The sequence below is a fragment of the Camelus ferus genome, chromosome 21 (assembly GCF_009834535.1).
Source record: "Camelus ferus isolate YT-003-E chromosome 21, BCGSAC_Cfer_1.0, whole genome shotgun sequence".
Lineage (NCBI taxonomy): Eukaryota > Metazoa > Chordata > Mammalia > Artiodactyla > Camelidae > Camelus > Camelus ferus.
The window spans coordinates 24,180,328-24,195,402 of NC_045716.1; the positions used below are offsets into that span (position 1 = coordinate 24,180,328).

General features: G+C 43.7%; 1 protein-coding gene across 1 annotated transcript in view; it reads right to left on the reverse strand.

Annotated features, from left to right (window-relative positions):
- Positions 1 to 2,133: 2,133 nt before the first annotated feature.
- Positions 2,134 to 15,075, reverse strand: part of SNX27 (sorting nexin 27) — a 51,995-nt gene continuing 39,053 nt past the window's right edge. The window contains exons 7-12 of the mRNA XM_032464273.1: positions 14,439 to 14,602; positions 10,024 to 10,113; positions 7,742 to 7,891; positions 7,276 to 7,404; positions 6,822 to 6,881; positions 2,134 to 5,952 (exon numbers count right to left, since the gene is read on the reverse strand). Of these exons, the coding sequence (XP_032320164.1) occupies positions 5,905 to 5,952; positions 6,822 to 6,881; positions 7,276 to 7,404; positions 7,742 to 7,891; positions 10,024 to 10,113; positions 14,439 to 14,602 (641 nt within the window). The 3' untranslated portion in view covers positions 2,134 to 5,904. The remainder of the gene's footprint in view (positions 5,953 to 6,821; positions 6,882 to 7,275; positions 7,405 to 7,741; positions 7,892 to 10,023; positions 10,114 to 14,438; positions 14,603 to 15,075) is intronic.

A 15,075-nucleotide genomic window follows, 5' to 3' on the forward strand; every position in this document is an offset into this window, starting at 1 on the left:
TCAGTCGTGCCTTCCCCCCTCCGCCTTCCTCACGAGTAAGCAGCACCACAGTGCGGCTACTCCAGCCAATGCTTTGATCACACCCTTTCTCTCACCTCTCATACGCAGCCCAGCTGCAAAGCCCTACTGGTTCTCTCAAATGTGTCGGTGATCGACTCACATCTGACTCTCCATCTCCGTCTCCTCTGCCATCAGCACCGTCCAGGTCACCCCCACCCACTGAGGCTTGAAGCGTCCTCCTCACCCGTCTCCCCATTTCCCCTCCCGCTCCCCCACGACCTGCTCTCCAAGGAAGCCGCTTGTCTTCTACAAATTCATCCACAGGTATTTTCTCTGCCTTGGTCACCACTGTACCCTCCCCATCCTGGTCAGTGCCCAGAATATTAGAAGGTGCTCAGCAAATAATTAATTAACCGCAGGACTCTGAGATCTAGATTTCTCACCCACGCCTCAATCATAATAGGTCCAAAGCTAAAGTATTTTCTTCCCCAAAGTTTCAACTTTAAATATTATCTGCATTCTTAGTCACCTAGACATAAAACCTTAGGAGCCTTTTACTACTCTCACATAAATTCAATGTTTAGTATTAAGTCACCAAGGATTTTACTTCCACAATTTCCCTCATATCCGTTTCCCTTGTTTCAGCCATCATGGCCTCTTACTGCTCACTCCCTCACTGCTCACAGACCGAGCCTCCTGCGTGCATCCTGACACATCAGTGTTTCTAAACCGCAGCTGGTGAAAAACAACAGAACTGCTCTGGCTCTTTCTTTTACTGCAGGGCACTTCACCTGGCATTCAAGGCTCTCCAAAGGCTCATCTTCTGTTTTACTCCTACCCACACCTTACGTTCTAATCAGACAGGACTATTTGCCGTTCATCTGGACAAGCTTGCTTCTCCCCCTCCTCCCCGCCCCACAATGTCTTTTCGTCCCCAGTTACTATTGTCTGGCACATAATGGCTCAGTAAAGTGTGCTGAGTGCCTTCTTGTCGAAAGCCTGCTCTTTCTAAACAGTTCACCTGAAACACCACTTTCTTCATGAAGATCTCCTCACGTGCCTTCATCCAAAGGTCTTTCTCCCCTTCTTTTCTAGGCCTTACGGCACTCAGCCCTTCCACTGCGGGGTCCACGGTCACTCCTCTGTGAGGCTGAAAGCTAGCAGAATGTTTCTGTCTTTGCTTTTGTACTACTGCAGTATCTAACACAATGCCCTGCACACAGTATTCTATAAATATTTGACTTTTAACTTCTGTAACTCTAAGTCTGGAGTTCCACTTTCTACTTCTCTGTGGATTCTTTCCTTGTTGAAGAAAAAACACTTCCCCCCATTAGCATAGTAATATTTATCAGATTACAGTTATTCAGTCCCTATGCCCGAGGGAGAGGCCCACAGCAGCGTCTCCCCTCGATCTGCCAAACAAAATGTCAGGCTACTCCTTGCTCTGAAAGTCTTCAACCAAGGAGCAAAGGCACATGACTAGGAGAGTAAAATAATAAAACAGGAAGGATTATAAAAATAATTTTAGAATATCCAGCCTAACACAAATGCTGAGCTTTCCAGAGCAGATTCAGCCCATAAACCAGTGCACAGAGCAGAGCAGGTACTCAGACCACAGCGTCTGAGATTCCTCGGTAAAAGCAGAGAACACGCAGGGCCACGATTACACCCGCCCAGGGTGCACAGCACTGAGCTGGCATTTGTAAGGGGTAATATGTATCTTCCATTTCAGATTCCAGAGAGAAGTTGCTGGGGGCAGGAGGGCAGTGCTAAGATCCGTTCCAAGGGCTCGGCCAGGCCCTAACTGGACAAGGCTGAGGGAGGGAAGTCCTGTGAGCCTTAACATGGGAGTCTGTGCGGGCTGGTGCAACCGACTCAGAGAGCTGAGGGAGAAGGAGAAACTTTCAAAGTAGCCACTGGAAAGAGAACGTGGGCCCAGGGGCCTCCCAGCTTCTCCTTTCCCCACCCTTCCCCATCGCCTGCCCCCAAACGACGACCCCACCAGTCGCCCGGGAGAATTGGCTAGACGCTCCTTCCCATTTTCAGACTGACCTTTCAAACTCAAATCTCAGATGTCCCCCTTCATTTCTTCCCACACAACCCAAAGGATTTGTAGTCTAGGAAACCAAAGAATAGTTTCATCAATAAATCAATTTATTTAAAAGAATATGTTACAATTAATTACACTAAGTGACATTACCAAACAATTTTAGAGTGGTTAGCTCTAGAACAAGGAATGAAAGAAACACTGTTAAGCCATTATGTGTTGGTGTATTTTCTCTTCACATTTCTTAAATCACAAATAAAAAATACAAGATACTGCAGTGAAAATACAATTAGAGTTTCTCTCAAATAAATTAAAAGTGTGCATGACCTGGGGAAAACTGAAGCCCAGCTCACCGGCTTAAAAAGGGGGCATGATATAAAACTGGTGTCCAAGTTTAGCAGTTGGCCAAGTGCCTCCACCCTGTATCACTCCCCTCTTGGATTCTGTTCTCCCTCCGAGCCCTAAGCTTCCCACACACCCTAGATTTGCACTGAGGAGTGAGCTGACGCAGTCCTGTACAAGTGAGGCCTGGCATGACGCGCTCAGGTTTAGGGGAAGAGGAAGGTAGAAGGTGGAGCTGGAAGATGGGGAGTCAAAGAAGCACCTCCATTGCTTCTGCTCTCTCTCGGAGTGTTCGTCAACATAACCTTCCCTCCAAAGGAAGCTAATGTGACACAATGAATCTGGAAGGAACCTAGCAGTATGTTGGGGTCCAAAAGAACAAATAGTTTCTACAGCTGAAGCAATCCAGCCAGAGAACACGAGGGAGAGAAGGGAGGGCACAGTTGTCCCTCCAGGTCACCCAGGGAGCAGTCCCCTTTAAGAAAACTGCCTTTTAGAGCCAGGCCCCTAAGCTGGCAAATTCTGAAACTGAGAGAGGTGTCACCTCCTGTTAGTGGCCTACACTGCTGCTCCCAGCATTGGGTTTGGGGCTACAAGAGGGGACGACCCAAAGCTACTGGCCTGGGTAACTAAAGGGTGAAACCAGATGGGCCAGGCCTGGGGATGTTGAACATTTATCTAATTCCGCCCTGAGAGCTCTGTCCAGGCCCAGGAGCTGCCCTGGGCACCCACCTGTGCCGAGCTCAGGCCTAGCTCAAGGGGAGGGCACAAAAACGGAGAGAAGAATAAAAATGTAAAGAGCAGAAAACCCAAAGCAGGGCTCTACCTGCAGGGGTAGGTTTCTCAGGGCCCCCCCCTTTTTTCCTGATCCATAAAAATCTCTGAACCTTTACCAAAGAAGTTAGAAAAGTCTTCGTCGTGAAGGGAAGGACCACAGGAGACCGGGAAGACCCTGCTGGGGCAGAGCAGGGGAGAAGGAGAGCCCCTCCATTTCTCAAAGACAAACTGCAAACGAAGACTGAGTAGAAGCCTCCCTGGGCAGAACCCAGGGCTGAGAAGGCAGTAGGGATGCGAGAAAGGAAGCACAGACAAGGGGGAAGGGGCACCGCACTAACGCCGCTTCCTGCAAAGAAGAGCCTGACCCTACGAGCCCCACAGCCCCGAGCTTGGCCTCCGGCGCAGGGCACAGGGCCGTTGGTGGGAGAGAAGCAGGTACTGTCCGCCAGGGTTTCCCGCCTTCTCCCTTCTCACTGTAGCTGGGGGCTTGGTTAGTGGTACAGCCACTAACAAGTACGGGCTGTTCCCAGACAGATTCTGCCGGTAGGCTAACCACCCACAGGCCCCTCACTGATCTCCAAGCACCCAGTGAGTTCCGGGTCAGCACAGGATCGGAGCAGCCTCTGTCCGCGCTGAGGGTATCCTTGCTACTCTCGCATCAGAGGCCAGCATCTGGGTTTCCCTTGGGCTCCTGGATTTGCTCATTCCTCTCCCACTCTGAGGGAATAGGAGCAAACTGCTGCTATTTTTAAAGTTTGAACAAAGCTGGTGCCAAACGTCTCTTCAGCATCTTGGAGAGGGCAATCAATCTATCTTCTTTCCAGGGCCCTTTGGCTCCCTGTTAAATTCATTTAAGTCAGAAGTTAATTCTGTGTCAAAGCCTCCGAATCAGAGATCACTCTATGCAGCTTTCAACACTCGGCATTCTTACGTTTTGCACTCTGATTCCACCGGGATTTGGAGAAGGGGAGGGAAGACAGGATGTCCTATATGATCCCACACCCCCTGGGGCAAGCGACTGCCAGGACGACAGAGTGAGAAAAAGAAAGTGGCCTCACGATGATCTGCCAAAACAAGTTACAAAAACAGAAACGTCAAACCACTCCAACACTGCTCAGTGGAGTTGACTAAAACCAACTACGGTTGCCTCCCAGTTAGACAAAGCAAGACATCACCCTATGGAGGTTTCTGTTTAGAAGGAAAAAAGAAAAGAAGACTCAAAAATGTGTCTCAGATGCATCAGAGCCTGACTTAGAGCTCCCACTTAGAGCCTGACTCCAGCTCTTTGGAGCCTAGGGGTTGCCCCACCACCGTCAGCCCTGGCCCCAGACCCTGGGATGTAGCTCTTGGGTCTCACAAGGTCTAAATGCAAAGTCAGATGAGAAGTTCTTTGAGGGACAAAAAAGTTTTCCTTCAGTCTCCTTTTAACTAAAAGCTGAGATCCAACCCAAATCAACCACACTCCTACTACTCCTTCCTGAGTCCTCAGCTGGCTCGGATGGGCTCTGGTTTGGTCGGCACAGACCACTGACCCATTGCAAGTTTCCCCAAGGCCTTGCAGATGTCGGCAGATCCCTCCCCAACACAGCTGTTCACGGAAGTCGCAGAGAATGTAATAGTTATGGGTGGTTACTGGTCAGGAATGGAGCGGGGAAAAGCTTATGTACACAGGGCATTTCTTCCTTCCTTCTCCCTATGCAAGTCCAGTCGTCGTGCCTAAAGGTATCAGCTGTAACTCTGGTCCCAGGCACTATCCCTGCCTCAGAAATGGCAGGGAAATGAGAAATCACAACCACAAAGTGTTTCAGGTTCCTGTGGCATCAACCTCCCGAGCCCACCCTCCCCGTCGCTCTAGGCCAGCTGCAGGAAAGCAAACAAGGGGCCCTCAGGAAGCAGGAAGAGAGAGAGAGACGGGCCAGGAAAGCTGTTTTGGAATCAAGAGACCACACTCCGTGCTTAGACTCTCCCTGCAGATCTGCAGCCTTGCTGTCCTTGAGAAACACACCTCTTTCTCCTCCCCAGCAGCCTCTTGGAAGATAAAGAAACTATGCTCCTTGCTCCTCAGACTCTGTGGCAACCCATGATCCAGAATCTTCACTCGATACAAAAAAAGGGAGAAAAACCCAAGTAGGTTGTAAACTTTTCGAGTCCTTCATGAGGAGAGGTATTTTCCCTGTAAATTTTTTTTTCCTTTTTAAAGTTTGTTTCAAAATAAAGAGAGCAAGAGAGAAGTCATGAATTCTAGTGAAAGGTGTGTAAAAACACAAGCTAAAAAAGGTACTGCCATCAATATGAAATTTAAAAAGAAATATATATATGTATATACGTGCAGCTAATTTGTGTATATATAATTTTTACATACATACATATATATGTCTGAACAGTGCAAATGGATGGAGTTCATAGTTCCAGTTTTAAAAATATAGCACAAGGAGAGCGTGTTGGTGCGAGGCCCAGGCGCGAGGACAGAGCCGCCGCCGGCGCGCTGGCTGGGCTCCTTTCTCTTCCTGTCTTAACTCAGGTGGCGCCTGGCGCTGACCAGCCTGTGGTTCTCTACCAGCTCAATTCCAGAGACATGACATTCAGGGGATTATTAATCATATTTAGTTTAGGGCTTTTGAGTATAATGACTTTTTTCCTTTTTCTCTTCTTTTGTGTTAATGGTTACTCTGTCTGACATGGGAGACGAACAGGGTAAGAGGATGAGGGTGAAGAGAAGGGAAGAGAATAACGAAAGGCTAGGTGGCCACGTCCCTCTGCTGTGACCTCGCCATCTGGAAAATGTTCTGAAAGGAAAAACAGAAGAGTTACTGGGAAGCCTCCGGTGTCCACATCTCCTCCCATCCAGAGACAACGCCTCACAGGGGAAATGTGCGACTGCATGACTCGCTCTGACTGGCCTCTTCACCTGATCAAATGTCCCGCCGAGAATCACAGCCTTTGAGGACCTAGGATATCAATTACTCGGTTCGGCCTTCCCCTCTTACAGGGGAGAAAAGATGAGAAACCTGAGAGCCAGGGAAGCTGATTTGCCCAAAATCACAGAGAGGAAAAAAAGCCGGGAGAGAACCCAGGTCTGATTCCCGAGCCCAGTGTTCTTTCTACTACATCAAGAATATAAATTTTCATGTTCCTGACTTTACATTCTGAACGTCAGAAACATTTTCTTTGAGAGTAAGTAGCTAATTATTCAGAATCTTCTAAACTCGGCTCCCGCACTGGCATATACCGACAGCAGGAAAGCAGCAGCAAACACGCCTCACACACGCACACTCGCGGTTAGCCCAGACACCTCCTTCATGACTCATCCGGTCAGAAAGGCTAAAACCGAGGACAGCTGCCCTTCTGGGTCAGGAACAACATGGAGGGAGATTTGATTAAAAAAACAGGCTGAGGAGGGTCCACGGAGTCATGAGACGGAACAGCCTGCAGCCAAGAGCCACCCTCTAGACCAGCAGCAGCAGGGCTTTTTTGACCAGTTTAGCATCCAAGGCTAATGACCTCTCTGGAAGAGTCTCCTGGCTCACATAGGATAACTGGTCTCAACTAATATTCCTCGAAAAATGGAGGTGAGAGAGTCCCAGGTATTTGGCTACAGGACTATAAATTTAAAAACAAAGATGAAAAAGTCAATTCAAGATTATTTAGAAATTACCTCTTTTCTCCACTTGAGCTCGCAGAACACCCTCTCGAAGCACTCATGCATGTAATTGAACTGGAAAAAAAAAAGGACCATACTCAATGACTTTTTAAGACCAGACACCACAGGACCCGCCTTTGAACTCAAGCCCCAGTCACTCCACCTTTCAAACTTGCTCAGCCTAGAGAAAAGCCTTAACAAGCCCCATAAAAATCCAGGCCTGGCTCATCTGCTATTCTCTGGCTCCTTCTAGTGGTAATTGTGAGTCAGGAGGGATGTGAAATTGGCAATCCTACCCAGGCCTGAGCAAAAAAAAAGACAGGAAGAACCTGGGGCTCTGGGATTCAGACAGGTTCTGATCTCAAGACAACCGCCACCTGCACAGCAATCTCCCCTTGTGCATTTAGCTTACGGAGAACTTTAAGCCCAATCTACTTTCCCCAAACATGCTTCCCCATCCACCACTCACATATGGGGTGAAGATTTTAACCCATCGAGGCTTCTTCTCTCCTCGTGCATATTCAAAACAGAAGGCCATTCCTTCTTCATCTGTATCCCACCGCTGCATCTCATCCCATTCAAATGCTATTACCTGGTTCTAAACAACCGAGAACAAGAGCACACATGTGAGAACGCTGGGAGCTTAGATAGGATGGCTCTGAACCAGGCAGCAGAAAAGAAATGAGTACAGACGTCTACATCATTTCAGGGAAAACACTGTGACAGAAGAAGAAAAGTCAGTGTAAGCAGCCAGTCAGGGTGAGGAACAGTGCGGATCCAGTGCCTGTTTACCTACTCCAGTCAAAACAGTTTTGATTTCATTTCCCCCCCCAAGTAGGAACTAAAACATAGCAAGTTGAGTATCAAAGTCTCCCCAGTGCTCCTGGCCCAGCCCCCCGACTTCCCAGATGGATGCATGCTACACGAACTCTCACCTCCAGCTGTCCCTCCTCAGTGCAGGCATGCAGTTTAAAGTGCGCAATGCTGATGGCTGTGATTACATGCCCCTTCCTCCTGGAGTCGCAGGCACAGTGCGGGAAGATGATTTCATTGTAGCCCTCGCAGGTCCTTAGCATGTTGAGGTACTAGACGAAAAGAGGAAAGGGACAGTGTTGCTACGGAACTAAACCGCCGTCAAGAGCTGCTGAGACGACACAAAAGAAAAGCGAGTCCTCTCACTCAGCAGCCTGAAGACCTTGATGCTCGCCTCGCATCCATCACTTACATTGCGACAGGGCTCTTGAGACGATTCTGTACCCTACTTCTAGCTTCCACCTCCATACTTCCAATCCTGCTCGTTTTTTCTACTTAAAAACGATATATGGGGGAGGTTACAGCTCAGTGGTAGAATGCATGCCTGGCATGCACAAGGTCCTGGGTTCAATCACCAGTACCTCCATTAAAAAAAAAAAAGTAAATAAACCTAATTACCTCCCACTGCAAAAAAAAAAAAAAAAAAAAAAATATATATATATATATATATATAAATGAAGCCAGAAGAGACACTACAACCAAGACTCCTAGGACTAGAGAAAACTCCAAATGCCACTCAGTCCAGCCCTCTACTTCACTGTACCTAAGGGGTAGAAACTGAACCTATCCTTATAACTAAGAAAAGTGAGCTAGTGTCTCGCATGTATTCCCTAATCAAAAGTTAGAATGACCTCAGTGATGAGGACTGAGCTACTCCAAATCTCAGATTCATAAAATGTTTACGCTGAAGGAAACTTGAAAAGTCAGTCATTTTATAGAAACTCAGAGCCTTTCTCTATTACCAACCAGTCCCCATTCAGCCCCACTGTCCCCTGGGTCTACAGCATGTATGTCTCCTTAAAAGCATCTGGACCAAAATCAAGAGTCATTTATGACCCTCACAGGTACAATGCTACTAGACTAACCCAGAGAGTTCTCTGAACTACTGACTCTCAGACTGCCCTGGGCTTGAATCCTGGCCCCACCACTTCCTAACCACATAACCTTGGAAGCAAGTTATTTGAACTCAAGCAGATTACTAAACCCTAGGAGCCTGAGTTTCTTCTTCTGTAAAAAGGGAAATAATAATAATAGCACCTATACCACACAGTTATCTGTAAGCTTTAAAAATATCCAGCATGGTACTTAGTACATAATTAAGTATTCAATAAATGACAGCTGTGAACAGTAATTTTAAAGGCTCCATTAAGGTAAAGTGTTATCGGGGACACTTCAGGTTTTCAGAGATTCTCAGGTCAGGTTGCATTTCTCAGCTTTAAGTGGGCAATCTCTACATTCCTGGATTTGCCTAAAGCATAGAGAAGAAATGCTTAAAATTGTACATACACACAGAATTTCCAAAAGGAAAGGGAATATTTGTTTTCAAACATATTAGCATAAGGATGTAGCTATATTATTTCAAACATAAACTTATCCTGTCTACTCTCCTTTCATATTAAATTTTGAGTAGCTAAATACATATCCTAAATTACCTCCTGTGATTGGCACACCACTCAGACGATGGCCCACCTTAGGCAAGAGAAGAGGACAGGTACGGCTTGGGATAGTTTATAAATGTTCGATATTCAACAAGATAGGTAAAGTCAAAAACAGGACAGTTATTAAAGCAGAGACACAGCACTTAACAGAGCAGAACTATGCAAGGGTTCTGCATCCGAGCTGTCCAATATGGCAGCTGCTAGCCACGTATGGCTATTCAACACTTGAAATGTGCAAGTGCATCTGATGAATTAAATTTTAAATTTTATTTAAGTTAAATTTAAAATTAAATTAAAATAGCCACAAGAGGCTAGCAGCTATGGAATCAAATGGCACGGCTCCAGGGCATCATACTAACCAAGGGCACTATTGAGCATAAATGTTAAAGCAACTGCAGGGATGAGAGTTGTGAAAACAAATGATTTCGCGATTGCTAAATCACAACTAAAATAATTTCTAATGTTAAACATCTAAACCTTCATTCAGAATCTTATTTTTATCACATTAATGTTTTGCACATCTTTTATTCTAGGACTTTTTTAATCAAAAAGAATACTGTTTGGTTATTACTAATAATAAAGTTACATACCTCTATGTAACACAATAAACTCTTTGTGTGCTAAATGGAGGAACACAATGGACTTTACAAATGAACTCTCCCTTTTTTAAAATTAATTAAGCCACTGACCAGGTTGCAACATCCTTCAAAAATGACTAGACCAACAGGCTTAAGAGATAAACCTACCATGACCATTTTTCTTTGTTCATACAGCTTCTGTAACTGGTAGGACTTTTCCTCTGCTTTGATGTAGCCTTTTTTCACATCATCGACAGCCTTTCCCCAGAACAAAGGCAAGGAAGGAAGAAATGTAAAAATTATTATCATGTACATCCTTGACAAAAATAAAGATACACAGATTCATTTTCAGAAATGAGTAACTCCTATCCATTTGGACCACCATCATCACCAGTGAACTCTGCCACACAGGTGTATTTACTGGAATAACTAACATTTAAAGAATGTCTGGTATGTGATCAAGGATTGTTCTACACATGAGGGATCTGGTTTCTTGTGTTAAGAGATTTAAATTCCAGTTGATTTATACATATGAAACAATTAGAGAACACTGAAGAACAGTATGTAATACTGTGCTAAAGGTAACAACGAAGCAGCAGAAGTGTGTGACACAGACAGTGAGGGATGCATGCACCCAGAACAGGAGAGCTTGTTGCTAACCGTACTTATCAGGGAGGTCTTGGCTGGACCCCAAACGGTAGGTTGAATAGAAGAAACTAAAAGCTGAAGAAAGGAAACAGAAACGGGTTTGAATTTAAATAGTATATTTAAGAGACAGATTTGCCTGATTTAAATAAAGTATACATGTTAGGGGACAATGACAAATAATTCCGGATGGACAGGTTAACAGATTGTGAAGGATCCTAGACAGCACATACAGGCATTTAGACTTAAGGACAGTAGGGAGCTAAAATAAAGAATAAAAAATAGTTTTTTTAAAGAAAGATTGATCTGTGTATGAGGGCTAAATGATTTAAAGCAAGGAGAGAATGAAATAAAGAGAGCTCCGCGATGTCGTGGTACTTTAAGCATGAAGTGAAACAAGATCTCAAACTAGGGTGGTAGCAATTGGAAGACAAAAAGTGATAAATCTGAGAAGACAAACTGAAAAAGTACCAGAGGACTTTTTATGGGCACGAAGGTGCCCAGATCTGACATGCTAGTTCTAACCCACTGCTGGCTCAGCTACATGAAACGTAAGTCCCCTTCCCGCTCAGCCTTGCTCCACCCCCAAACAACTTTAAAAATCTAATGGAGGGGAAACTGATCTTTGGGAGAAAAAAAGAACAAAAAGAATCATTTGTCCAGGGCATTTAGACTCTAACCACAGGGAGTTACTGACAGGACAACTCTGTGCAGACACAAGGCAGGGGCCCACCTGAGCCTTTATCAGAAGACCGCCTATTTCCTTAAGGCAGAAATCATTCCCCATAGCCTTATCAGGGAGATTATCTGCATAACAGAATGAATTAAGGATTGAAGTCAAGGGACCAGTTCAACTTCTAGCTCTGTCACCTGCCAATACGCACCTGAGTAAGTCACTTAAACCCTCTCAGTCTATAAAACAGGAATAATACTCACCTTGTAGACAGACAACAAAATGAGATAACAGATGTTAACAGTTTTGTAAAGTACCTATAAACAGTTATTATTAGTATCACCGATATTAACATCATTTAGCTGTTAAATTCTTCTCAGAACCACACAAGGACATTAATGTCCTGCCTGGGACTGCCTAATGGAAAGATTATGCCAGTCTCTCCCCAGTCAAAGCCGTTCAAGTGAGGATTCACTTAGGCAGAGAGGATTATATTCAGAGGGGATTCTCAGTAAGAACTGCCACCAGTGCCCTGAAGAACCTAACACTGTTACATATCACCAAAAGACCTGGCTGCTCTAGGCCACATTTAAACCAGTTACTGAAAAGCTGGGAGAGAAGTAAAGAGGGAAAACAAACACATAAGTACTGGTTTATCTATTCAGTTTCCGCAATACCTAGAACTGGGTCTGACTAGTAACAGCACTGAAACATTGATGAACGTCTCCCCAGGGCAGAGGTGGGTCAGAGGGAACATCTACTCCAGCAACTCTGCGTGAACTACCCGCATGTCGGGGGGCAGCAAAGTATTCTATCCTCTCATTCTAATCACGGTTATATTGCTTGACTATCCCTGAGTGAGAAACGTAAATACTGCCACTCTAGACTCCTTTTTCCCTTAATTAAAAAAATTTTAAAGTAAAAGATGTATATAGTTTTTAAAAAATGTTTTTATTAGGCACTTCTTGGTAATACGCAATCTCCTGATCCCGCAGTCTCATTCCAGAGATATTTTAAGCACTGTGAACAGTTTTTTGTGATTTTTTTTATAATTCTAAATTCCTAATTCTGCTAATTCCTAACTTACCAATTTTAGACAATGCTGATTTGCTGTGTTGAAAATACTAAGTTTTAGCTTTCTTACATCACCCCTACACCTTCACTACTTCTTCCTTGAAACATCTCAATAATAATTAAATCAGTATTCAGTATTCATTACTGTAATCAATATTCAGTATTACTGTAATCAGTACATTATTGTAAGCATACAGACACTGGTCACACCTCGTCATGTACTGTACTAGGACTTCCTTTCTTGTACATTCTTTATCTCTGATGTTAACTACCTCACGTTTCTTTGTAACTTTCCACATGCCTCTCACCATTCTTCCACAATAACCAAACACCAAACCCTTGTTGATTGATTCAAATAGTCATTTTCTAAAAATTGTTGACCGTTCTCATCTGTTGTGTCTCCTCTCCTGTTCTCATTGTCCTTGCAGATTTACACTTCTTACAATCCATTACTATTATTTTAGCAAGCTTTCAGGAAGAAGCAGTTTAAATGTATGTTTAATCTGCCAGGTTTAGCCAGAAATCAAATATATCCTACTATAGATTTTGAACTTACTAATTTTTTAAGGAAAAGGCTCATTATCTAACATTTGCTCAATTCTAAAGTACACATTTTGTCATTCCTAAAATTGGGATGCATCTTACAATCAATGCTATGTCGTTTAATTGGTAGCTTTTTCCTCTCAGCAATACATAAAATAATAGTGCATTTTACAATTGATGGCATCTTCGAATTGATGTAATGCATGAGATAGTCCCACCATCAAAATGTGATATAAAAATTACTAAAATTAAGTGAAAAAATTTAATATTATTTTCCAAAAGGCACAATTGTTTACCTAGTCAATCAAAAAGCCATTTTTTCATTTGAACAGCTTTGATTTCGAGCTGTTGTGCACTGCTGAAAATGTAAAGTGGTGCAGCTGCTATGGAAAACAGTATGGTGGGTCCTCAAAAAATTAAAAATAAATTGCCATATGATCCAGCAATCCCAATCCTGGGTATATTAAAAGCAGGATTTTGAAGAGGAATTTACCATATTCATAACAGCATTATTCATAAAAGCCAAGAGGTAAAGTAATCCAAATGTCCATCCACAGATAAACAAAATGTGATATACACATACAACGGAATACCATCATTCAGCCTTAATAAGGAAGAAAATCCTGTCATATGCTACAACATGAATGAGCCTTGAGGACATATATGCTAAATGGAATATGCAAGACAAATACTGTACAACCCCACTCACATGAGATATCTAAAGTAGTCAAATTCACAGAAAGCAGAACGGTGGTTGCCAGATGCAGAGGAGTAGGAAATGAACTGTTTAATGGGTAGAGAGTTTCAATTTTGCAAGATGAAAAAGTTCTGGAGATCCATTGCACAACAGTGTGAATATACTCAACACTGCTGAACTGTACATTTAAAAACGGTTAATAGGGTAAAAAAAAAAAACCTCATCAAATTATAAAATTTAAGTATGTACAGTTTATTGTATGTCAGTTATACCTCAAAACTGTTTAAAAAATTGTCTGAAGCAACAGGGGAGTTCAGAAAAGCTGCTGGGTATGAGATACTGCTACAAAGGCTACAGCAGGAAAGGGGAGATGAAAAGGCACGAGTCTGCAGCGGGAGCTGGGGAGGAAATGGAGCTGAGGTCTACAGCAGGAGGTGAAGGGACACTTCGAGGATCCGAAACATCAAGCAGGAGAAATATAAGCAAGTTGTAACAGAGACAGGGAAGCACCTATGAAACAAAATCAAACAAACAACAAAAAAGTAAAAACAAACAAACAACAAAAAACAAAGCTAGAAGAGGTGAAAGTAGCTGCCTAAAGAGAGAAAAAGAAGGCAAGTGGGAGCAACCGACATTTTCCATAATAACCTGTGTAGAACCATTTGATGCTTTAAACTCTGCGTATGTATACTTCTGGCGAAAAATTTTTGAAAAGGTACCTCACCATAATGCTCACTTGCTCTTGTTTTAAAAAAATTATACATTTTGAACTCCAGAATATCTTCACTTCTTAACCTGTATTTTGTGAAATGGGGTAGAACATTTTACAAACTTTACTAAGATCCAGGAGGCAAACGGCTTACTCAAAGATCCACACTGGATTGGCAAATTACCCACTACATACAAACAGAAAAAGAAATCAGGCCTTTCCAGCAAGATCAGTTCACCCACCTGATGAAAGAAGTAGGTAACAGCAAGGTCATTGTCGTTTAAGAGGATTTCTTCTTCCGTGGTAAAAAGCCACTTTCGAATAGTCAGGCAGGTGCCTGGCACAGCTGATGTGTAATTCTGAACGTAGAGTTTATGAGGAAATTCATTAGGTGCCAGCTTACGAACTGGAGAGAAGACAAAACAAAGAAAGCCAGAGTGAAAAAATATATAGGGCATTTCCCTAGGATGAACTGTGTAAATCAGATCAAGAATGGCAGGTTATTATTAACCAGAACATCAGCTCAGATCCATCAAGGGGCTCTGCCTTGGGGTCATAAACGACCACTTGTCTAACCAAATCTACGCCTTCTAGCTATGACTGGCCAGTCCAGCCTCAAACTAACTGAAATCTATCACCTGAAGGACACACCTTCAGTCAGCATGCTGGCTCTGCAGACAGCACCTACTCCAAAGTCAGTTAAAATATCTGATCCATTATCTGGTAAGTTACCACCATGTCCACTGAATATCTTTAAGGCAAGCCTCCCCTCTTACCCAGCTATGGTGCATTCAGAGTGGCAGTTCTCAACGAACTGCTTTTACTGTTAAGAACTGAAAGGCTCTCCCCATCTCCCAAGTTAAGACATTTATCAAAGTG